The sequence below is a fragment of the Lepidochelys kempii genome, chromosome 10 (assembly GCF_965140265.1).
Source record: "Lepidochelys kempii isolate rLepKem1 chromosome 10, rLepKem1.hap2, whole genome shotgun sequence".
Lineage (NCBI taxonomy): Eukaryota > Metazoa > Chordata > Testudines > Cheloniidae > Lepidochelys > Lepidochelys kempii.
Genome location: NC_133265.1, coordinates 34,327,827 through 34,354,131, shown reverse-complemented (window position 1 = coordinate 34,354,131; position 26,305 = coordinate 34,327,827). Strand labels below are relative to the sequence as shown.

Below are 26,305 nucleotides of genomic sequence, written 5' to 3'. Positions count from 1 at the left end.
ACTGCTGTCCCGGGGAGGGGGGGAAGAGGAGAGACTGCTTTGACATTCCTCTGCATGGAGAGCTCACAGAGCTACTCATGATGCTGCTCCCCGCAGCTGAGGAGGCTGGGGGATAACTCAGCGGGAACCCTCCCAAGATACACAACAATCAGCTCCGCCTTCCTATAGTACTGCTCTAGGAGATACATACCCACAGTGCATTGCTCACACTGTCGATGATGGTGCCCACAACGTGGACATGATCTGCTGACAGAGAGAGCAAGTGTGAACACCCTTTGGCGATTTTTGTTTTGTTTTGTCAACTTTTTGGACAAGACTTGGTAGCGTTGACAAAGCCTTATTCTGACTCAGGCTCCTAGGCTCAGCAAAGCTACAAATGGGACTGAATGGGAGACTAAGCTGAAGCACCTCTCCCTTGAGCAGTAAATGAATGACCTGTAAAGCGGTAGAATAAGGTGCTAAGTACTTTAGGCATTGTTTCTACACCACTTAGCAGTAAGACAGTAGGGTCAGAGTAAAGAAAGAGGCTGGGACTTCTTTCTGAAACACTTTTCCAACCCCCTCCTCTGAGCAACAAGTACCTTTCCCCTCCCCCAGCATCTGGACTAAAAATAAAACACTTCAGAACCTGCAGTCCAAAGTACCCTTTCAGGTGGTTTACAAGGAGGGGAAAGCAACACAACAGGTTTTAAATATCTTTATGAGTAGATCATCTTATATACATCAATACAGAATCACTTTACAGACAGTATAATCAGGAGGCAACAGGTGCTTTATTTTAGCAACTTGGGATGTACTAAGACAAATCCTGTTTAACTGGTCAATTGCTAGCACGTGGGCTTGTTGGTAGTTGTAAAGTATTTAACTAAAAGGCAGGCTGCAGTAACCATGAAAATACTCTTCACTAGTGCTTAATTCCAGCAGTAGAGTGTAAACTAATTCGTTTGTATTTTTACACCTATATAAAATAAAACAATGATTCTTAGAGGCTGATCATTTACATTTGCTTGTATCACCACCAACATAAGAAAGCCCTTTTCTCTGAAGACTAACAGGGCTCAGTTGTAATGTAACAATTGACAGCCCCAGCGCTTTTCATAAGAGCTGGTGAGAGATCTGTTCTGGTTTAGAAACAGCAATGTTTTGCCTTGTTTTGCTACCTGTAGTTAACCTCAGAGGAAGGGAAGAGTTGATGCAAAATGCAGATTCTAATCAATATTGTCTGTAGGAGATGCTAACCAGACAAGGAAAGCCATGCCCAACCTCACACCTTGTGGGGGGCCATATGCAATTATGCTCCTTCACTGTTATTCAATCTCAGCAGAAGTGAGATGTCCCTCTTTAAGAAAATGTACTACATAAGTCTAGAGCCAAGGCCTCTTCACATCAGATTTTACCGTCCAAGACAGGATTATGGCCTTTGACAAACCAAGCCTTCTAGGAAAGGATGCACCAGGCAGATCTAGCACTGAAGAAAGGTGACTGAGTGGATGGGCTTGTCAAGACATTTGCACGCTGAGTGGGACACCAGCTAGCTGAAAGCTCAGTACAGCAAACTGTTTCATTTTCCACTGGAAACAAAATTTTAATTTTACCATTAAAATTTCCATCACATTTGGCTCTAAATTATAATGCAAGTTTTAATTTTGTAAATAGGGCCAGAAGGATCCAAATGAGCTCCCAGCACTAGAAAACCTAGAACTTTTACAGATGACTTTGTTACCATTTCCTAAGGCGATTAATTCCTCATGATCTGGTGATTGTTGGTGCCTCTGTGGTTCATGGTGTTGCTGGCTGGCAGTAAGTTTGCTGCTAAGTGACATCCTTTCATTTCCAAGGCTCACAGCCAGAAGACAGAATGACTCCCCCCCCGGATGGAGGAATGATCTACTGCTGCTTCCCACTGTCTAGTTTCCAGTAGAACGTTTCCCTGGAGTTAAAGATGGGGAAAATATTTAGCATTTAATGAACTACTCATGTCCAAGCCTAAGAATGTCACACAGCGCTCAAAGGTTGTTGGCAAATGCCACAGTAACAACGAGCAGTTCCCCCTTTAGCTGAGAGCACACTTCATTAGTCCCTGGGAACTGACATGGAAGAAATCTTAACTCAGTAACAAAAGGGAGACAAACTCTGGGCCTCAGAGGCTGGGAATCCTCAGCCTACACTGCAGGGTTCTGGAGTCCAAGTATTCTTACCATGTGCACTGCTCCGTTACACTCACAAACAAGGTGTTTAAAGTGTGCTTTCTATTCAGAGTTGACTAAACATGGCATTGGGGTCCCGTGACTATTGCACATCATGGATTTCTGTATCTAATTTGCTCTGTTTATAAATGAAGAAATTTCCCTTGCACCAACTGCCAGTCCTGCAAACTCAGCCTGGGACTGAGTCAAACTAGGTTCCAGGTTCCGTCCTTGCACTCCTCACCAATATTAAAGGCTCGACAGGCCCAACTGTGCCCCCCAGTGACATCTGTGCAATCCCCTTGCCTTCAACAGGCTTGCCAAGCTGTCAGCAACAAACATGGCAAGCTGCATTCTGTTCTTCCTTGTGCATCAGCAGCAGAATGGTTTGCATCTTCTAGCTACTCTGACTAGCAGGATTAAAAGCCCTAAACTTGTTTCAGTGACCGTGAGCAGATCTTTCTCAGAATACACCCAGGGAGCAGATCTGGGGACTAAGGCAGGGCTATTTTCACTTTTCAGAGTAGAGCCATGCGTTAAACAGAGCTATACTGCATATCTGTTTAGTTAGAAGCTACAATGAAATTTAACCCTACACTGCTGGGTTCTGCTATTGTTTAGAGATAAAATAAAATGACCAGGTTTTAATACTGATGGCTGGAAGGCCTGAGGCTAAGTAAAAAGCAATGCAATTTCTTTGCTTCCTCTCCAATCTACCTCCCAAGAGAGATGCATGTTCTGCTTAACATGAGGAAAGAACAATCAGTAAAGTACAAGAGGTTTCCTACCTCAGGTGGAATATCAGGAGCTAAACATTTTCTTAAGTTTGGTAAGGAATCCCTCCTTGTTCTCCCCCGCCTCAGCCTCAGGCCTATCCTCGCCTGCTTCAGAGCTATCCGTGGCCCTGCCACCTAGACATAAACAGCAGAGCTGCTATCAGGGTACGCTTCAACCTGTGCCAATCACCACACATCTTGGAACAGCATTCAGAAGTCTAGGTAAGGTTATGGAACTATTTTAGACAGTAAATTTGGGCTTGTGAATTGAAACACAATATGCCTGGCTTTAGCCAGTGCTCATGTGTGCAGATGCTGTGTAAACATCCCTGCACAGATCTGCTACTGCACATGAGCCACCTGCTGTTCCTTCTTTGCATCTCTTGGCAGTGGCTTGAGAGAATGCAATGAGACCAGGCACTATAATTTGCACTTATGATCAAAGTAAAAAATCTGGGCCTCAGAGGTGAAAGATAAATGCATTAACCTAGAGTACCACTCATTATCCTCTTCCCCCCACCCCCACTTTCCAGCCACTGACATTCAAACACTCCAGATTTAAGAAGAGTTTATTATATGCCAACCAAGTTTCAAATGTGAACAGATATTAGTAGATAAGAGGCACAAAATCATTAGTTAGTTGAACTTTTAGTAACAGGCAACATGCTGTGTGTGAGCACCAGGGTGTAGCATGAACGATCCTTTCAGAGAGCAAGTAAGCCACATGCAACACAGACTATCAGAGCTCTGATTAATTTATGGTTAGCTTCTCCTCCATGCCACTAGTACAGCCTCCTGGGTCCAGCAAGCTAAGTATATATTCTCTTTACACTGCTCTTCCTAGACTTGTGCAGGTCAACTCCCTGCATATAAGTTACAGATTGATACAATTACTCTAGGATACAAAGTCTGTCATTGCATTTAAAACTGAACTGAAGACATGTATTTGCTGCAGCTTTCAGGTGTCCCTAATACTGATAATCTGAGTTGTTTTTGAAACACCACAACTTGCTTGTGAAGGATACTCTTTAAGAGAGTGGTGTCTCCTCTTCCACCTATCTATTGCATCCTTCACCTCTGTTGTGTACCCCTCTTTTTATAGCTTTTGATAGCTGGGACCCCCTTCAGGAAAACAAGGCAAAAACCTATCAATTTTCATGCTTTACATCTTCTGCACCCCTCATTTTGGTGTAGATCCTTGTAATAAGATCCTTCCTCTTCTTTCTCAAATGGTTTGATGAGCAGCAAAACAATTAGCAATGTTACATTCAAAGTATTGTCGCTGGTATCTAGGCGAGCAGCCACTGAAATAAATGGGAAAGTTCCCTCTCAGGGCTATCCTTTCAGGATCTCAGTAACTTAGGCAGATGTTGCTGCATTGGTGTCACTCATGTCACATTTTGAAGGTTTCCCACAAAGAGAGCTAGAGACTTTTAAATGAAACCGAGGCTGGAAAAATATTCATTTGTATTACCATAGCACTTTGGAGCCCTATCCATGGACCTACACCCCACTATGCTGGGTGCTGCACAAACAGAACAAAAGGACGATCCCTGCCTGTCAACTGGTCCCACTTGGAGCCCTCCCAAGGAGTTACCTCACACTTGGGGAAATACTGGAGTACCCCATGCCATGCCTACCAAAGAACACTTCCCATTAGTAACTAATCGCATGCAGTATGCCATCACCAAACAGCCCAGGTGGAGAAGGACAAAACCATTACATAGCCTCCCTCAGCTGCACACCCACTCAGCATAGGTGCTTTTTTCAGGCAGGCCATGCACTGTTTAGCCACTTGATTTGTTATTTATTATATGTATTGCAGTAGCATCTAGACGCCAGGGCCGCCTTGTGCTAGTTCTGAACAGACACATTAGAGACGGTCCCTGCTCAAGAGAGCTGTTATGTCTCAATTTACCTGACTCATGTATACTAATGGACCAATAAAAACAGGCACTGGAGTGTCTTCCTGCTCTAATGTCTCCTGTCTGTCTCCCCTACTCTTTGGTTGACATGCAAAAGGAGGTAATTTCATATGCAACATCACTGAAAAAATGCAAGATTTCAAGTGCTTAGTTTTTGAATGCAAGGCCCTGTGACAGACAGGCCAATTTACTGCTATATTCTCAGGAGACCTTATTGAATTAAGTAGCTTTGGGATCCACTGTATTAAATGAATGGTTTGTGTATTATCGGGGTTTGTGACTGTATATAACCTCAGGGAAAGGGGGGGGATTCAAGTTCCACACCACCCCGCCTTCAGAAGGTTTGCCCTGAGGAGACTATCGTTGTCCGCTGGTTACCTGTTCCCAGAGTCACAAGATCAAAGGCCTGGGCTGTAAAAAGGTAAAACGGAACTATTCCTGCAGGTGCTTTTCTGAGCTGAGGCCTTATGAACTGTAACCACACAAAAACCTGTGTGGGGTTTGATGGAGACTCCTTACTCAAGCCCTAGGCTGGAGTTGGGGGTGGTCTCTGGTAAGCTTTTCCACATGTGTGTAGGTTCTTTTATTGTTTTAATATGTTTTCACCTTAATGTGCTTGCTTAGAAAACACTGTGTGGTAACGTGTGACTGGTGGCAATCACACTGTTCAAAGCTTTCGGAGAGAAATCAAAGCGCAGACACTGGCCTGGACAGGCAGGCTGCTTACTGGGAGTATCAGTGTAGGCAGGGACCTGTGCAGCCTGGAAAAACCCAGTTGGGAGCGAGTGAGGGGTGTGATGGCTGGGGACCCAGCGGCCTGAGTGTGGGTGCCCTTGATGGACCATACAGCAGGAATACAAGTGCAGTTGCCCTGAAGCGTGACAGATGCTACCATAAATGAAGAACGATTACCCATGTATCAGAGACAAGGCTCATTTTTCCAATGGATTCTTGTATCGTACAGTAAATAAGGGGAGGGAAAGTTCAGCTAGAGAAAGTGGAGGTAAAGTCAGCTGCTGGACCTATCCTTCGGAAAGCCACCACATGCATTTGGAGGGAACCAACTCACTAGACCTGCAATCTCTCCTCCATCAGTGTGCAGATCAAGAGGAGAGATATCCATATCTTAAGCAGTGAGGATAAAAACCACACCACGTAGGGAATTTACTGACTTGTGTGAAGTCACTGGGCCTGTCTTTATTTTAAGATATGCTTTGTTTGCTACATTCTGAGGCACCCAAAAGGGCTGTGAACATGAGGTGCCAGATAAAGATTGCCACCAAAAGCCAACTCTCTGCAGTGCTGCTGATAAAAACATGATCTATGGGAAAGAAAGAGCTGAGTATTGGTAGTCTTCTCTGTTGCAGTTGGAGTGATCCACCCTGCCACTTCATCAGAGGGCCTAAAACAATGGAAAGCTGTATGAAATTGGGAACTTTGATTTGGCTGATGCAGAACCACATCCGGAAAAAATAGGTTTGTGCCGTTTTTGATTCCTTACAAAGTATAAGGAAGACCTGAAAAGTGTTTTCTATGTTAGAAACTGAGATGTGGACCCTCTTTTTATGGCTGACCATGAGGAGCATTACAAGTACCAAGGGAGGCAAACCTGAACAATGGAGGTTGGAAGGAATTTTTTGTGAGACTGTTTAAAAATGGAGAGTTTCATTTGTTAATATCCATTAACTCAAATGTCTGCGTAACAGGTAAGAAAAATGTCTTGGTAAAAGATTTTCCACCACCACCCTTACATTGGATGACTAAAGGCTTCTCTGCATGGAAAAGTTTTATCACTATAAGGTAAAGTGTGAATTTAAACAGATAGTTATATGTGGGTTTTTTTTCCAATTTATCTTAAATCCCTTCCAAAGCAACGTAAGAAAACCAAAAAAGGCACTCTTATATTTGAATAAGTGTCCACACCAGGAGTTACACCAATATAACTGGTTTAACTATACTGCTAGAATTATATCAGTATAACTGGTAAAACTTTCCTCACATACACAAGCCTGATAAAGTTTCCACCCCAGTTCTCCGGCCCTTTGAGAACAGCCTCCAGCAAAAACAAAGGAGACAAATCTGGCTATTTCTATAATAAAAAATGAGTAGAAAAAAAATCATGGAATCCTTTTCAGGCCTTCTTTACATGTAATAAATTGGCCAACAAAGAAAGAGCACCTTTCTTTGCAGTCCATCTTTCAAGTCTACTCCAGAAGTCAGAGTCAGACTGATGCAATGGTAGTGAAACATGACCCTGCGGTGGAATTCCCCTCAGATGCACTGTACTCAACACTATCCACTTCCTGTGAGTAAGAACACCCTTTTGGGGTACTGTGTTTATAAACTCTGCTAGGAAGGCTAGACCACAAGCTGGATAAAAATCGTGATTTAAAAAAAAATTAATAGATTTTCTGATTTAAATTCAGATTTATAGTGCTAGTTCTTTACTTCCATACCATTTTACTCTTAAATTGCTAAAGTGGGTGTTCTGTACTGGTTTCCTTAGTTTCTTAATTGTAACATATCAGGTTTTACAGATTTTTTTTTCTCCTAAGAAGTCTCACTTCAAATGCTCATCCATGCTTGAAAAGGCAAGCCAAGGGCCTCATTTAACATGCTTATTGTGAGAACACCACAAACAAACAAAATGGATAAACCAGTAACCCTCTTCCAATATACCGAACTTCCTCAAGTCAAGTGGAAATGCTTCACCAGCCTATCCTTCTTCAAGGTTTGCTGTGAGAAGTCATAGGACTGGTACTCCTACGTCACTAAGAAGCTTTTGAAAAATCTCACCCTTACATGCCTAACTTTAGACTCCTATTTTTGAAAAATGTGGCCTGTGGGAATAAAAAGTTTTGAACTTTTTTAGTGTACTGAAATTCTGAACAACTTTTAGTTTGCTGTTAAGATTTGAAGCAATTTTGATTTGAAGTGACAGATTTTATCCCACTAACAAAGTTTTATATAAAAATACAATTTTAGCTGCTCATGCAGCAAACAGTTATGCACGGATTTACTTTCAGCACACGGGGAGTCCCAATGAAGTAAATACACTATCCATGTGAGTAAAGTTATGTAGCTCCTTAAGTGTTTGCAGGATCAGGCTTTAATTTTTAATGTTTTGCACCTTTAGCACTTTTGTAAAACTCAAATAAGGTACCCTACCCATAGTGGTATTTTTAAAACGCCTTTATAATTTAGTTCCTTATACATTTTAATCTAAAACTGAAACAACAAATATACAGGTTAGTTTAACAAAGGCTCGATCTGATTTAAATCAATGTACTTTTTTTTAAGTGATACAATTAGGATTAATATCGATTATTTAAATTGCTCTGCCCCACTAGACAGGACAGATTGGCAGCTTCCGCATACACCAAAGTCTCCTGTTGAGAATCTCCTACATGTACTAAATGCAAATTAAAAGGCTGAGCTTTACAAAGTAAAGTTTCTACTCATTTAGAGTTTTAAAAAGTGACTCATATCAGAACTACTGGGGTAATGCAAAGAAACCAAAGCACCAAGAACATATGGGAGACACTTATCCTACACAGACATTGTAGGCCCAATCCTGCACCTCTGAAAGGCACTGACAAAATTCCCTTTTGGTTCAATGGAAGCAGGACTGGCCCCTCTATCACCACTCACAAAGGAATGAAAAGGAATTTCAGATCCACCATGAGCATGCACCATAGGTGTGGTGGAGTTAAATGTTACAAAGGAAATGAAGGCTCACTGCAAAATTCAGTTGTATTATAGAAGCATCTGAAGATAATGGGGCTCTCCACTCATACCACCAGTGCATACCTATACGCACAGTAAATACTAGGGAGAGAGGGAAAGACTAATGATTTCTGCCAAGTGGCTACTGCTTCCCATTTACTGTATTAAACTCTATTAACACCACACTAACAAAAGTTACCTTTAAAATAGAAAAAACACTTAGAAGCCTCAGACAAGGTGAAAAAAGGCTTATGCACACACAAGCTGCTCCAAAAGCCACCTTAGGCCTGGTCCCTCCCCTACCTACAGGAGTCATTCCCCACAGCCAGTCACCAAAGAAGCAGTAATGTACATCACACACAGCTTACCAGCAGATGTATTTGTGACTCCATTCACTGTCCCTTCCACATCCGTCTCATCCTCAGCATAGTTCATCATTAAGGCTCGCTGGCGATCTGTCAGCCTCCTGCAGGTCAGAGTATAGTGTTGCTATCTCAGTCAGTATTCACTTTAGGGATAGATACCTTTTCAGCCCAAACTCAGCTTCCCACCAAGCTGCGCACAGAAGGGCTGCTACTGATAATGCAAAGCTAATATAACTCAGATGCCTTAAGAATCCCAATGACCCTCTTAAAATAAGCACCTGAGAAAGGAATATGCCTTGCTAATGGAAACCTCTAGGGGAACAGGGAAGATTCTAGTCACTGTATTTCATCTGATTGCAAAAGAATAAGTCGAACATTTTAAAGGGTTAAAACTAAGACTCAAACTGGAAGCTACATCAGAATGTCAGGTTGGCAGAGGAGCACTCAAGAAACGGAGTTCCCACTTGAGTGCATGACACAAACACAGGAGACTTTTCAAGTTTTAAAGTTTACCTTGAAACAAGCTTATAAGGATGGCTTAGAGGTCTAGGCATCCTTAGAACAGGTTTAAAAACTCAGGAGGGTAAACTCATCCTTCTGAGGCAGTGATACTCAAACCTCAGTGGTTCAGGAACCAAATTAGCAATCAACACTACCCAAAAGAGCCACAGGACTGTGAATTCATGGTTTCATTTACTCTAGCACACTATACTCATATTTAAACAGTAGGACAGGGGAAATATTTAGTTTTTATATAGAGAGTAGAATCATAGAATATCAGAGTTGGAAGGGACCTCTGGAGGTCATCTAGTCCAACCCCCTGCCCAGAGCAGGACCAATCCCAATTAAATCATCCCAGCTAGGGCTTTGTCAAGCCTGACCTTAAAAACTTCTAAGGAAGGGGATTCCACCACCTCCCTAGGTAACGCATTCCAGTGTTTCACCACCCTCCTAGTGAAAAAGTTTTTCCTAATATCCAACCTAAATCTCCCCCACTGCAACTTGAGACCATTACTCCTTGTCCTGTCATCTGCTATCACTGAGAATAGTCTAGATCCATCCTCTTTGGATCCACCTTTCAGGTAGTTAAAAGCAGCTATGAAATTCCCCCTCATTCTTCTCTTCCATAGACTAAACAATCTCAGTTCCCTCAGCCTTTCCTCATAAGTCATGTGTTCCAGACCCTTAATAATTTTTGTTGCCCTTCGCTGGACTCTCTCCAATTTCTCCACATCCTTCTTGTAGTGTGGAGCCCAAAACTGGACACAGTACTCCAGATGAGGCCTCACCAATGTCGAATAGAGGAGAACGATCACGTCTCTCGATCTGCTGGCAATGCCCCTACTTATACACCCCAAATGCCACTGGCCTTCTTGGCAACAAGGGCATACTGTTGACTCAATATATATTATTCTCACAGCAAATAAATTAATAACTTAGTGCAAGCTGATAACTTAACTGGTTCATAACACAGTAAAAGCATCCTGACTGATTAATAACTTTGATTGGTTAGTAATGAAATCACACAGTGTTTTAATATCATGTGCTGCAAAGAGCTGCAGGAGACACATTAAAGAGTCACTTCAGCTCCTGAGCCTCAGTCTGAGTATCACTGTTCTAAGGTATACATACTCTGGATTCCATAGAGTAACTCTCAGTAAACACGGGACCTACGCAGCCTCAAGAATAGTCACATAACTGCAAATTTATTTTTAATTGCCACAATTATCTTTCAGGGGTTTGTTTTTGTTTTTAAATTAGGTCTCTAATCCTTATGGCTACAATAACTTTCCAAACGTGATGGGAGTGTAAACCAATGCATTGGTGTATGAATTTGCAGGAAGCCTGAAACAACTCCAAGAGTTGTCAACCGTGCTTTTCATGTAAATGGGAGTGTTAATATACACTGTAACAGGGTTGGGCCATATGGCTACAGAAGAGTGATAGAATGCAGCTATATTAGCCCCAAGTTACGTAGGTCCCTTTTCCCTGGGTAAAGTAACAGGGAAGGTTCCAGAACAATCAGGAACTTTCTGGAAACAATTAAGGCAGACAGGCTGATTAGAACACCTGCAGCCAATCAAAAAGCTGCTAGAATCAATTAAGGCAGGCTAATCAAGGCACCTGGGTTTAAAAAGCAGCTCACTTCAGTTTGTGGTGTGCATGTGAGGACCTGGGAGAAAGAGGCGCCAGAAGCTGAGAGTGAGAAGAAGTACTACTGGAAGACTGAGAAATTACAACCATCATCAGACATCAGGAGGGAGGTCCTGTAGTGAGAATAAAAGTGTTGGGAGGAGGCCATGGGGAACTAGCCCAGGGAGTTGTAGCTGTCACGCAGCTGTTACAGGAGGCACTGTAGACAGCTGCAATTCACAAGGCCCTGGGCTGGAACCCAGAGTAGAGGGCAGGCCGGGTTCCCTCCATCCCCCCAACTCCCTATTTGATACTGGAGGAGTTGAACTGGACTGTGGGTTCCACCAGAGGGGAAGGTCTCTGGCCTGTTCCCCGATCCACTAGGTGGATCAGCAGAGACTGTGGGGATTGTTCTTCTTCCTTTCCCCATGCTGGCCAGTGATGAGGCTAACTGAGTGAACAGAAGATTTCAGCCACGAAAGGGGCCAAACTGAGGGCTGCCGTGAACCTCTGAGGTGAGAAAATCTGCCAATAAGCGCAGGACCCACCAAGGCAGAGGAGGAACTTTGTCACAACATGTAGTAAGTCTACTGATAATTTACATTACAAACATTAACTTTTGCTGCTGATCATTCTAGCAGAATCAAGCAAGAGCAGCCATCCTTCATTATTTGAAGTACAGCAATGGCAGATATTGGGGAAGGGTAGAACGGAGTGAAGAGCTAGTTGCTAACAAAGGCAATAAGAAAAAACAACTTCCTTTTCCTCTATTGTAAAGTCATCTCAAATCCTGTCCCAAATGGTGAAAGAAACAGGAGATGCATCCCCTACTCAGCATCAAAAACCTCAATTGCCTTGTGGGCATCAAAACCTAAAGCCACATGTGCCCGCAGATCCCTGACAATATATGTCATCCTTAACCCGCTGTGAAAAACCTCCAGCTTTGCAGAGCACCTAAAGAAATCAGTGGCACACTGAGAATCTGGGGGCAACAAACAAAACAAGGGATTCTGTACTGATTTGTAAGATTAGGGTCTATGCCACACAAATCCAGAGATCCTGCTGCACGGTTCAGATCTAAGGCTCTGTCTACATTAGGAGCGCTGTTTGTGTGTAGGAATATCAGTATACTCCATCGACAAAGCACTCCTTGCATGGACACAGGTATAATAGTAAAGCTTCGCCTTGTACCGATACGATAAAACCACCTCCGTGAGTGAAATCAGCTACACTTGCGAAAGTGCAGTTTGGCTAGCACAGCTGTATCCACAGTGGCATAGATATGTTTGTCCAGGATCACACCTTTTCACACCCGTGATGGACACAGCTATGCTGGCAGAAGTCTGTAATGTGGATGTAACCCAGTATGCCACACAGGACAGCGCCTTGCATACTGATCAATATATTTGGAGTGGCAACGTTTTTTCGGTTGAGACATTTATATCCGCTCAGAGCAACCAGGATGTTACAGTAAAGATCTCATAGCATGGTAATTTAAGCTATAAACTAATCAGTGCAGTTTTTTGGTTAAAAGGAAAAACCTACAGTTCAGCAAAAGACACAGTAAAATAGAAGTTGGTTTGTTCACTACATTAGCTAGGGCTCAAAGCATACATCGATAAAGTAGCGAAGATCTTTCACTCCTGAGAACACATTTTGCACAGCAAATTTACAGATTTCTGCAAGACACGTCCAAATCTTAGTAGACCTCCTACTTACTTAGGAATCCTGATCTTTATATGAATGTAGTGGTCTCCATAACCATAACTGTTAACCCTGGAAATGCCTTTCCCACTCATTCGAATCCTCTGGTCTGCTTGAATACCAGGCGGTATCTGTGAATAAAAAGACCCATATGTTTATTATTGCTCTGCAGTATCAAGGTGCCAGCACGGAAACCAATAAATAGAGGCCTACTTAAATCACAGAGACGTCACACCTTTTTCACAGGTTTGTCACAGCATAAATAGCAAATTCCACAGATGTGTTCCTATCACACCACCCTTACTTCTGTGCTGCTGCTGGCAGCGGCACTGCCTTCAGAGCCGGCCAGCAGCCACCACTCTCCTGACACCCAGCTCCGAAGGCAGGATCGGCACCAGCAGCAGCATAGAAATAAGGGTGGCATGATATGGTATTGCCACCCTTACTTCTGCAGTAGTGCTGGCGGTGGCATTGCCTTCAAAGCTGGGCATGCAACCAGCAGCCATCGCTCTTTAGCCACCCAGCTCTGAAGGCAGCGCAGAAGTAAGGGTGACAATACCGCAACCCCCCTACAATAGGCCTGAGAACCACTTTTGGGTCGGGACTCCCAGTTTGAAAAACGCTGTATACTCTGTATATTTTATCATATAGGATAGGGTAAAAACACACAAAAGACCAGATTTCACAGTCCGTGACGAGTTTTTCACTGTCATGAATTTGGTAGGACCCTACCTATAAATTAATCAATCTATTCCTCCTGCAGACTGTGAAGTAAGGGAGGAGGGATTTATTTCTATACTTAGATAATTAGGTAGTGCTCAGATATTACTCAATAGTAATGAAAAAGCATTCAACACTGGGAATTAAAGCGAACTACCTACTAGGGACAGGTGTAATTAAGGACAGATATACACTGGAAGTGCTTTGCTGGTATAGCTATATCACTATACTATACAGCAAGGGTAGTAAATAAGTGGAACACGGGCCAAATCCGGACCACCAGATGCTTTTGAATGGGCCACAAAATTTTTGTATTTACTTATTATCAACATTTTATTTTTACCCTCTCATTCCCTTACAATGCAATCTCCAATACATTGTACTGTAGATTAATGATTGACTGGTTCTCCTTAATTCCTTATTTACTTAATTTAAGCTATCATCTTTCTTGGAGGTTATTTTCAGGTTATATCGTGGTTCAGTTTTATTTTTCATTTAATACTTATATTTTTAGTGCAATGGGGCACATTACTAATGCACTACATTGTATCTGTTTATTGAACAGGGAACCTGTGGTGTGAAAAGTGTTTCTCTGGAGTCCGGACCTTGACTATACCTTAACCAAGAAATTTGGACCTTGACAAAAATAACTGACCACCCCTGCTATACAGGCATTGCACTCCTAGATGCAGCTTACACTGAAAAATGCTCAGTTTTGCCAGTATAACTGGGTGTACACTAGGGGCTTTTGCTGGCACAGCTATGTCTAGACATCACACACCCCTCACTGACACAGCTGTGCCAGCAAAAGCCCCTAGTGTACACCCTTCCTAAACCTAGTACATTACTTATAACTGAGCCCCTGCCACAGTGTGGTCTAGTCCTTATGACAAAGAACAGTCAAGACTCTTGGGTTTTATTCCCAGCCCAGCTATTGATTTATTGTGACATCATGGAGTAGTCAACCTCTGAACCTCGTTTCTCCAATGCATAGAACAGTTAATACTTAATTCGCACAGCCACAATGTGCAGAACAGAGTAACAGCCGTGTTAGTCTGTATTCGCAAAAAGAAAAGGTGTACTTGTGGCACCTTAGAGACTAACCAATTTATCTGAGCATAAGCTTTCGTGAGCTACAGCTCACTTCATCGGATGCATACTGTGGAAAGTGTAGAAGTTCTTTTTATACACACAAAGCATGAAAAAATACCTCCCCCCACCCCACTCTCCTGCTGGTAAGCTATTAGATACTTTAGATAAGCTATTACCAGCAGGAGAGTGGGGTGGGGGGAGGTATTTTTTCATGCTTTGTGTGTATAAAAAGATCTTCTACACTTTCCACAGTATGCATCCGATGAAGTGAGCTGTAGCTCACGAAAGCTTATGCTCAAATAAATTGGTTAGTCTCTAAGGTGCCACAAGTACTCCTTTTCTTTCAATGTGCAGAACATCACCTCCTTGAATAAAGAGCTATGTAAATACAAAATCTAACAAACTAGTAGTAGTAACAAACTGAGCAGAAACAAGACACAGCAACAGGCAGGAGAGAATCATATATACACAAAACCTGGTTAGCAACATTAGCCCAAAGGAGCGTCAAGGACTTTCCCAGCGTTCAGCCTGACCGACCTTTCCAATGATCTGTCTCTCTTCAGCAGCTCTCATTGCCCTTTGAGCACTTATACAAAGGCAGAAGAAAGGGAAGTCGGAGTTACCCCTTGCATACATGGGGCCAAGCAGAACCCCAGCAACATGGCAGTCAGTAATCAAGGGGCCTAAGATTAGAACAGCAAGATCTTGGTACTTTTAACCTTAGGAAATCTGCCCTGTATTTTTTCACTCTTCTTGAAAACAAAGAATGGCTGCTTATTGTTCCAAGCTAAGTTATCTCCTAGCTATTCCACCCACTGTTACCACATACCGTGATATTGATGGTCTCATATAGACCCTGAGCTCTGGCTGTACCTCCAAGAACTGCCTGTGCTATCGAGATAAAGAGGTCTGAGTGTACATCTGCTCCATCTCTTCTGAACACGGGGCTTTTCTGAACCTAAAAGCAAATAGTTCAAGAGTAATGAACACAGGTCATGTCAGTACAGTATATGCATCAATCCAAGATAAAATACCAAGTTAAGTTGTTGTAAACTGATATTGATAATTTTAGGAAAAGTCTTACCCTCATCCCCTAAAAATTACATAGCAGGAAATCCAAAATTAAAGTTATTCTTAGTAACCACAAATACCTCAGGCACTAAATATTAATAGCTAGAGCAGGCCTCTCTTCTGAAGGAGGATACTAAAAATGGCATTAAGAGGTTTCACGTTTCCTATTTCAATGAATTCCCCCCAATTTTTCAGTTTACAAGAAAAAAAATTAACTGCTAGGGCTGCATACTCAGCCTGAGATCTGAGAATGACACTGTGCTCTTCAATGCTTGTCAATCACCACCAGTAAAGATTCTTTGGAGAGTAGAAAAGAGATTGCACTATCCAGTTCATAGGACAATGGAACGGCAGAGGGGAAGGAAGCACCCTCAGTATTTCATAGTACCTCTCTGGCAGTTTTGATAACTGCATTTCACAGGCTCTGGAGAGGTTATTAAATCCTTCTTGAGGGGAATATAAGCAAAAATGGAGGAAGAGATAGATCAGTGTTAATGAAGAGGCCCTCAATTAAATGGTCAGAAGAGAATGAAATCCTTTCAAACACTAGGGTTCTTAATTTTACTCGACAGAGACATGATACAGATGATACACATGGGTACAGGACTGTATCTGCAAAGAACATGTAAATCAGCAGTGACCTCACATTTTTAAAGAGAGGACATTTTAACTTCTAAATTCAATAACTCATAAATGCATTCCTGCCGTCTCTTTAGGGATTTCGAACATGTGTGTCAGTGACAGCTGATACTATACTAGTACATTACTTCCAGGAATTCCAGTTACCAGAGAGTTTGTAAGTTTTCCTGACAGCCTGTATGCTACAGACTGTATCCTAGGACCAACCTGCCTATATGTAGCCGTGCATTTTTGTTCTATGAATAGGCTAAATATTATTTTACCACTTGGTATGGGGCAGGCCTTTCACAATCTCAGAAAACCGGAAGGGCTAACATCACTTCAGCTAGGTGAGATGACCCTCCAGCCCGATTTCCATGTTTACACTGAAAGGAGATGACACTACCCCTTCTTCACAGAAGACGACCCAATGTAAGCAGTGTACAGTCAGCTGTCACACATACCCTGAACGTAATGAAAATTTCTCTTTTTCCTACGGGCATCCGAACAGTCTGTCCATCCTCCACACCTGCAGTCAGAACAAGGACACGAATATTATACTGTTTGTCTGATATTATGCTCTACACCTTATGTGCCAAAGCACATACAGCCTTCCTAGTCTAACCCAATACCTGAACACCGACAACTGCCTCAACTGGATGCCATCACAGCAGTATTTCCATCATCCAGGAAGAAACACCCATGGATTTACTGGCAGAAACTATAGAGACAGCAGCAGCGTAACTCACGTTCTCCAGAGGCATCTCAGATGACCACAGCACCCAGCGTTTGAAGAGCGAAGTGTCACCAGGTGTTTGTATCCTAGGATGCACTCATCCTAGTGCCAAGCACAACTGGGCAGCTCATTAATTCAATTCAAGCTGAATTCAATTGTATTTTTCCCTTCAATGTAAGTGAATTCAGTGCTGGTGAAAGGTAAACGATTGAGAGGCACTGGAGACTGACATACTATGTTTATCTGCAAAGGTAGAAACAATGCAAGCTGCTACCCAGACAATCGGACCATTTCTAGGAGGGAGGGGAGTTCTTTCAACACTCATTCAATATTCTTTACTGAGTTGACAACCAAGATGGTGCATTTGTGATCCAAGGTAAAATTTTCAAAAGCACCTACACGTATGTCAGTGAAATTCAGAGACACAAGGAGGGTGAGGTGGTATCTTTTATTGGACCAATCTCTGTTGTCTCTCTTTCCAAGCTTTTGAGTTTACAGAGAGCTCTTCTTCAGCTCTGTGTAAGCTCAAAAGCTTGTCTTTCTCAGCAACAGAAGTTGGTCCAATAAATACCATCTCACCCTTCTTGTCTCTCTAATATCCTGGGACAAACATGGCTACAACAACACTGCATGTAGTGAAACTTATGGCAATTAAGTGTTTTTGAAAATTTTACCCTTAGACATCTTTCTACTAGGAAATAGAGTAAGACCCAGAAATTCATTGCACAAAGGCCAAACAGCCATGAGATGGTAATTGTTTTCTGCTACCACCATCCTGAAGCCATCACCCAGAGATGAAGAGGTCTGTATCTTATTACTAATCCTTTGAGCCATCTAGCCATCAGTGCTCTTTATTCTTAAGACAGATTTGATACAGACAAGTTTCTCCATACTGCTGTGTCTGAGCACTGACTCCACAGAGCCAGCCATTCTCTAGAAGCAAGATACACGCTCAGCTGAGTTTCACATGGGAAAAGATACACGGCCGGCATGCAAATACAGAAACTGACCTGCTGGTACAGGGACCATCACATTCTTCTTCTGTTTGGTTTGCCCTGAGCCGCGACACAACACACACGGTGTTGTCATAACAGAACCACGACCTCCACATCGCCGGCATGTAGAACGCATCACAAAAGGGCCTGTATTTATTGTCTCCTAGCAAAAGAAGAAAGAGGGGGGATTAGAGGAATCCTTTGATAGTGTACAAGTATTATTAATTTCCGTAAACCATCTCCAATGGCAAATCCAATCCCTGCTAAGTCAATGGTCCAACACATGCACAGCATGACCTGCTCCAAGGAAATGTATTCTACCTTACTGTGAGATATGGGTAAGAGTGGTGGGTCAAAATATGTCCTGAGGAGCTAGATTAGGTGCCTCAACCAGGACTAAGCCACCAAGAAACGTAAATCTCCTTTTGTTTCCAGATTGCCAGTTGAAAGTGCTCATGCTGTCAGTAACAGCCTCTGGGTGTCAGAGGAAGTGGGTGAAAGAAGGAAACCTTGAGAAACGATTGGGGGAAGAAAGCCCTTCCTATCTGAAGGCCTGATTCTCCACTGCTTTGCACCTTCTGAAGTAATGTGCACCTGTGAAGAGTGGGTACAAAACTCTCCATTCCGATTTGGTAGCCTCAGACCCACAACACACAGTCATAAAATCACTACCCAAGATGCAAGGCAACAGAGAAGCATACCCAAAATCTCTTATTCAGTGAAAGAAACCACTACTCTTAACAGCTTGAAGTGGATAGAAATCTCTGGTCAATCAGAAGCTTTGTGATAACAGAAGTCCTAACTTAACTGTGACCTCTTTCCAATATCATTCATGCACAACCCCAATAACCTATTAAAAGGTGAAGTTTAGGACACAAAGCACAGTCTTATGTGGAAAGGTTGCACCTTATTTGACTAGTACACTTTGACTGCAAGAGCATGGAGAGTTTTCACTTCAAGAATTCAGCTGCAATTCAGTAACAGGAGCTAGGAAGACCATATGCATCTCAACCATCTGATTCCAATCCAAGACACACAATGTGTATCTCCACACAGCCTAAAAATCTGATTCACGCATAAGCCCAAATCTCTGTAATTCACCTACCAAACCTCACCCTTGTAATAAGGCAGAGGATGCCAATCTGCAATAAAGCCCTAAATATGATTTCATCATGGAGAGAGTAACACTGAATAAACAAATGTGACAGACTATACAGATTAACAGAGCCTCAAAATGTAAAGGAAACATTTGAACCCAGCTCATCGTAAACTACAAAAATGATTCAGCATAAAAAAACTAGAGTCAACAAGGTCTCTCAAAAGACAAGACTTATAACAACATAAGGTAACATTCAAAAACCAAGAACAAAAATCTGCCCCCAGGTTGGCGATCAATTCAGTTCTATAACCCCTCCGTGTGAAACTCAGCCTTTCCAAATGAATGGTTCCCCCACCTCCCCTCTCCTCCCAGTTTCCCAAGCAGTCAATAATATTCCTTCCCCTGAACATTTTGAAAGAAGGGAGGAAAAACTGAGCTGGACTTAACACCTTGTTCACTGGTGACTAGAGAGCATCCAGCAACCTGTCACATGGCTGTTTTAAGTTTTGGAGAAAAAAAGCAAGAATTGGTTAGGAATAAAATTCAATTGACTGAGAATATTTAATCCTCATCACAATTTCTCCAATTTTTTCTTTGGAGGTCACCATTAATAAATAAAGCAATGAATGAGTTTCTCAGAGTACCTTCAGAACACTGGCTGGCTTCTGCACATAGAAACCAAAAGTTGTTCACATTTGTTACTGGTGGTCTCTGTGAAAAAGTAATATTTAGGTCTCAATCATAAGGACTAGTATCTACATCAGACACTCTACTCGGTCCAGTTGTTGTGAATCTCAGAAAAAGTCCTGGAAACTGAACTACCCTATCAACCCTACAGGTGATCCCTCAAGGATGGGAGCACACAGGGAAACAGCATGGGAAAGGCTTGCACTGAGACTGCCCAAGTGGCCTCTGTTCTGTGAATCTGTTTCTGGCTCTCCAAGGCTGGTGATCTGGCCCCTTCTAGCAGCACACATTTAGATACACAGAAATTGAAATCAAACATTTTTGAGTAAGGAAGTAGCTAACCTGTCCCGAAAACAAAAATGTCAAAGAACATTAGAAAACCGGGGTTACACTTTAAAACAGCACTTACCATGCCAGTGCCATTGCAGTAGTGACAGTGCTGCACTTTAGTACCAGGCTCATGCCCCTTGCCATCACACCGCTGACAAGAGTCATTGATATTCACCACAATCTCCTTATTAACACCCTTTGCAGCTTGATTGAACGTCAACTCCATGATGTACTAGATGAGAGAAAGGAATGGAATTACAGTTGTAATCTATATGCTGATAGGCTGAAAGTAAACTGAAACCTCTGTAATTAAAAGCCCCAGTGGTCTCCACTCAGACTGTGATTGGAAGACCATTTAAAATGCTAACAGACACAGTACTGGAGAAGGAGAGGGCCCACCTGACTCATTAACCATCTATACTCAGACATTCTCAGATTTCAGTTTAGGAAGCAGTAACATCCTCATTATATATACCCAGAGGCTAAGGTCTTTGCAGCACAATGTATACATGTATTAACCTTACCTCCTGTGGCTGGTCAAAGACACCCTGAAAATCTCCAAAAGGGGATCCTGAAAACTCCCCAAAGATTTTCCTGAAAAGTTCCTCTGGGTCAATGGTGGGACCACCACCCCAATACTGACGTCCAGCACCCGCTGAGCCAGTGTCAAAACCAGCTGTACCATAAGTATCATATTGTTTTCGCTTCACTTCATCACTTAACACCTATGGGGAAGGAAGGCATAAGTACCATCAGGACTCTCTCACAGTACAGAACTGGAGCAGCATGGCTGCCACTAGATAAGAGTATTCAGACATTTGCTCATTCCAAGGTCAGAGTTTACATCCATCACTGGAAACTACTACAGAATCCCAACTTCAATTCTTTTGTATTAGGACAGCTAGATACCTTCAATAATGCCAAAAGGTGAAATGAACACCATGGAAGAAAAGCACTCTGTTTCTCTCTCATGCATATTGGATGGCACAGTTAAGCTCATAAGCTTGTGATGCTTCCAAATAAGTACATTAGGTATAGGCAAAGTGATCAGGACCTCTGGGTTTTTATACTATTTTAAGGTAAGCAAAAGTGACTTTCAATGATCTCTTACCTTGTAGTATGAAAGACAAGTGGGATGGAGCTAGCAAATGAAATAAGCTTGACAGTCAAGATTAGTAAAGTTGGGGGGGGGGGGCAGGATTCTACAAATCCCCTATCCTCAAAAGGCCAATTATTGATGCCACTTATGATGTCTTTCTATTGACTAACAGGTTCATTCCAGTACTCAGCTCTTCAATCAGACCATTTTGCATTGAGGAACAGCACAATGGCCCACGAGCGGCCCAAAAAAATGCCTAGAATACATCAGTCAGGTATTCTGGCTAGTTCATTTACTGAAGAATATCCAAATCTTTTTTGGCACATACATACTGAAGTCTAGAAAACAATACTTTGTTACCAACGAAGTAATAGCAGCTCTTTTACAGAAAAACTGAGATGAGGGGAGGTATAATTTTTCTAAGCTGTAGTTCTATTGTTCCCTCCCTACCACAGTAGGTAACTGAGTACACATCAGTCACATTACCTCATAGGCTTCTGCCAGCTGAGAGAACTTCTCCTTAGCTTTGGGGTCATCCTTATTTGTGTCGGGATGGTATTTCTTGGCAAGCTAAGCAAAAGAATTATTAGAAACAGGAAGAAAATAAGTCCACTGTTAGCATTGCTACTTAACACCTTCCATGTCAGGGGGGAAAAAGAAATTAGCCAGACCCTAGCATTCAACATTTACATTTAGAGGAGACCAAAAGCATTTCCTAAGTAATTCTTTCTCCATATCATCCCCATATAAAGGACATAAAAAATCAGTTTCCTATTATATCGGTATTAAAGCCTCTCACAAATGGTACTGCAAAGCTTTTCCACATAAGCATAGGTGTGGACTGATCGGCTATCTTGTACATACAGGTGAGAACACCCCCTTCCTCCAAGAAGGTCCTGGACATATGGAATAATGTCAGATCAATGGCAGTTATGATCTTACTGCTGCTACCACTAAAAATTTGCTTCCAGAAGGTTTCTAATAGGTGGCGGGAAGCCATGTTTATTTTATTTATTTATTTATTTATTTTTTTAAACAGTCCATCAAGAAAGGACTCTTCCCTCCTGCTAATCAGCCAAAAAAAATTCATACAGTATTTCACAAATGTCTATGAGTTTTATAGCTTTTTGCCCTCCTCTGAAACAATGGGCATTGACCACAAGACAGCACTGAACTAGATAGACAATTCTTCTGAATCTGCTCCGCCACATTTATGTTCCTTTGACAACCCCCTGCCATGTTCTCTTTAGCATAAGAGTTCTTTTTGGAATTTTGATTCAAGTACATTACAGATCAGAATAAAATCACAGAATCATAGATTAAGGTTGGAAGAGACCTCAGGAGGTCATCTAGTCCAACCCCCTGCTCAAAGCAGGACCAACCCCAACTAAATCATCCCAGCCAGGACTTTGTCAAGCTGGGCCTTAAAAACCTCTAAGGATGGAGATTCCACCACCTCCCTAGGTAACCCATTCCAGTGCTTCACCACCCTCCTAGTGAAATAGTATTTCCTAATACTCAACCTAGACCTCCCCCACTGCAACTTGAGACCATTACTCCTTGTTCTGTCATCTGCCAGCACTGAGAACAGCCTAGCTCCATCCTCTTTGGACCCGCCCTTCAGATAGTTGAAGGCTGCTATCAAATCCCCCCTCACTCTTCTCTTTTGCAGACTAAATAACCCCAGTTCCCTCAGCCTCTCCTCATAAGTCATGTGACCCAGCCCCCTAATCATTTTCATTGCCCTCTGCTGGACTCTCTCCAATTTGTCTACATCCTTTCTGTAGTGGGGGGACCAAAACTGGATGCAATACTCCAGGTGTGGCCTCACCAGTGCCAAATAGAGGGGAATAATCACCTCCCTCGATCTTCTGGCAATGCTCCTACTAACACAGCCCAATAGGCCGTTGGCCTTCTTGGCAACAATGGCACACTGCTGACTCATAGCCAGCTTCTCATCCACTGTAATCCCCAGGTCCTTTTCTGCAGAACTGCTGCTTAGCCAGTTGGTCCCATGTAGCGGTGCATGGGATTCTTCCTTCCTAAGTGCAGGACTCTGCATTTGTCCTTGTTGAACTTCATCAGAGTTCTTTTGGCCAAATCCTCTAATTTTTCTACGTCACTCTGGACCCTATCCCTACCCTCCAGCGTATCTACCTCTCCCCGCAACTTAGGGTCATCTGCGAACTTGCTGAGGGTGCAATTCATCCTATCCCAAGAAAAATGGGTCATAATGCCATCTCTCCAACAACACCATCATCACAATGGTGAGTTTGAATTTCAAGAGACATCATTTCTTTGTTTTTCTTAGGTATACATGCCTGGTAATAGGCTTTCTTGATCTCCTTCTGAGTGGCATTTCGAGGCACTCCCAAAATCTGGTAGTAATCTTCTTTGGCGTAGAAAGCAGAACTGGTATGAAATGAGGCAGCACATATTAAAGGAGAGCATTTAGTTCCTAAGAAAAATTAGAAAAAAAGGAGTCAGGAAGAATTGTAAAAGAAGACATAACTCCTCCAATGTTCCCAAGACCATTTCCCATTTATCACAGCCTACTATTCTGTATTAAGGATCAAGCCAGCTGCGTCATGGAATTGCACAAGCCATGCATGGCCACCTTAGCTGTAAGAGGTAAATAGGGTGCAGATTTATTAAAAATAATTTCATTACTTTGATTTTGACCTTCAGTGTTACTGAACTGCATTAACGAATACGCTGTAAAATGTTACTGAACAGATGACGATCCCAAGACATACTGAAATTTAGACTAAGTTTGTCTTCACATACAGTGGTGCAATTGCACCAGTGCAGTTGCGCTGTTGTAGAGCTTTAGTGAAGACAGTATTCCACACAGATGTCTCCTCCTTTACGGTGTTGCACTACACGGTTTTTTGGGGGTTTTTTTCTGTAAAGGTGGCTTTGTCACAGCCATTCAAACGGGGCATTTATATCAACAGGAAAATGTGTTACTATTCTCCTTTGAGAATTATTTTATCCTCAAGCTAAAACAGTTTCCTTCCAAACGCTTAGAAAAGGGAGTGTGGTTAGACAAGCTGGAAGCAGAGCTCTCCCTTGCTATGGATGGACCAGACCTATGGAATTTGTACCATTGGAAGATGCAGCAAATTGCCAGAGTTGGGATGAAGGTGAAAGCTGGAGTGCTCAGCACAATGGCTAGCTTTCCCCTCACTGGAGAGGGAACCAAATCTACTTCCCTTGTTGGAAAGCAAATAACTCCACCTTTACATCCCACGGAATACAGCCCAAGGGCCAGGGTGATGGGCACCCCAGAACCCATGTGTAAGGAATAGAAGTGTCACAGCTCTTTCCAGGAAAGCAGCATGACAGGACCCTGTTGCAGGGCTGGCAACCCGAGCACACCTCCCAGGGCCATGGCCATCAAGTACCCCCACCCCACCCTGGCACAGAGACATGGGGACCCTCTTTCCCGCAACACCTCCCACCTGTCCGCAGCACTGCTGGGCCACCAAAAACCCCGCTCTGTGAGACACCCCCCAGGGCCGGGACCTTTCACTCCTCTCCCCCCCCCCCTCACCCCCAGCCCCTCAAGCACAGGTACCCTGGATCCCCAAACCTCTGACCTCCGGCCCAGCCCCCCTCATTCTCCCAGCCTCGCCCCACCACCGCAGGTTCCTGAACCCCTCACCCCCGGCCTTACACCGCTCATTGCCCGGGCTTCGCCCCCCAGGCACGGGGGGGGGAGGGGGAGTGGAGCTCGGTGGTTTGAGCATTAGCTTGCTAAACCCAGGGTTGTGAGTTCAATCCTTGAGGGGGCCGTTTAGGGATCTGGCGCAAAAATTGGGGCTTGGTCCTGCTTTGAGCAGGGGTTGGACTAGATGACCTCCTGAGGCCCCTTCCAACCCTGAGATTCTGTGATTCCCCGCCCCGACATAGCCCCCTCTCACCTGCGGGGCTGACCCCGGCGCTCAGTGTCAGGAGGCGGCTCCCTGGCCCGGCGCGCGGCGGGAAGGCGGCGGGGGCCGTGCTTAGCCGCCGGCCCAGCCACACCACCAGCAGCCGCGTGTCTCCGCCGAAGCCCCGGCTCCTCCCGGCCGCCGCGCTCAGCCAGCGTGAGGAGCACCTGGCCGCCATCTTGGGACGCCGAGGCACAGAGCGCCTGCGCGGCCCGGCCGGCCGAAGGACGCTCAGTGCGCAGGCGTATGGACGAGTCGAGCAGGCGCATTGTGCATGCGCAGTAGCTCCATACCCCCCCAGCCACGTATTTTACTGCGCATGCGTTAGCCTTCCCTCAGTGGTTCCCTGCTGGCTCAGCTGGCACAGATCAGCTAAGCTCCCTGGCTGGAGGGGTGTTCGGGGCAGTCTGCAGCCCCCTGGGTCCGTCCCTTCTCAGGCCCCGGCCCCTGCAGTGCGGGACCAGCTGCTCAGCCAGGACACATGGCTGGGGAGCCCTGACTAACCAACCATACCAACTGGAGGAAATATTTCCAGTGAAACCAAAAATGTACATACATGATTGCAGAGTTCAGCCGATGTTCTGGATGCATGTCAAACCAAGGATATAGGCCAATTAAAAACTGGATTTGTGACCCAGGGTTCTTTACTAATGGACAGCAGCATGGTCTAGAGTTTATAGGAAGGTATTCGGAGTTGGTTCACGATTCATGGATTCTCTTCCCAGCTTTGCTACTGGCTCAGTATGTGGCTTTCAGCAAGTCAATCATAGCCAGGTTTTCAAAAATGGCCCCTAATTTTCATTTCTCCAGTTTTTGGGTGCCTAGCTTTGAACAGCAAGGACAGATTTTCATGTGTACTGAGCATCAGTAGCTCCCATTAACTTAAGATGGATTTATAGGTACTCAGCACCTCCTGAGATTCAGACCATAGACATCTCAAGCTGCACATCCAAAAATAGAGGCCTGCCTCTCTTGAAAATGTGAGCCTTAACTTTTCTTCCTCAGTTTACCAACATGTCAAATAGTTCGAAAAATATTTCCCTACCTCAGAGGATTGTTTGGAATGAATAAATGGAATTAACGAATTAATGTTATGTCTTTTGACTTT

General features: G+C 43.5%; 1 protein-coding gene across 3 annotated transcripts; it reads right to left on the bottom strand.

Moving 5' to 3' along the window:
• Positions 1-682: 682 nt before the first annotated feature.
• Positions 683-25,423, bottom strand: DNAJA3 (DnaJ heat shock protein family (Hsp40) member A3). 3 transcript variants are annotated; one of them, XM_073362803.1, is made up of 12 exons: positions 25,189-25,422; positions 23,584-23,720; positions 21,749-21,832; positions 20,688-20,888; positions 20,243-20,395; positions 18,063-18,210; positions 16,781-16,845; positions 15,457-15,585; positions 12,831-12,946; positions 8,982-9,079; positions 2,975-3,097; positions 683-1,930 (listed from the first exon to the last, which is right to left on the bottom strand). In XM_073362803.1, the coding sequence occupies exons 1-11, from the start codon at positions 25,373-25,375 to the stop codon at positions 2,988-2,990; spliced, it is 1,428 nt and encodes a 475-aa protein (XP_073218904.1). In that variant the 5' UTR covers positions 25,376-25,422; the 3' UTR covers positions 683-1,930; positions 2,975-2,987. The 3 variants fall into 3 exon arrangements, with proteins under 3 accessions (XP_073218904.1, XP_073218905.1, XP_073218903.1); XM_073362804.1 differs by lacking the exon at positions 2,975-3,097; XM_073362802.1 differs by lacking the exons at positions 683-1,930; positions 2,975-3,097 and adding an exon at positions 3,107-6,289 and having other exon boundaries at positions 25,189-25,423.
• Positions 25,424-26,305: the final 882 nt, after the last annotated feature.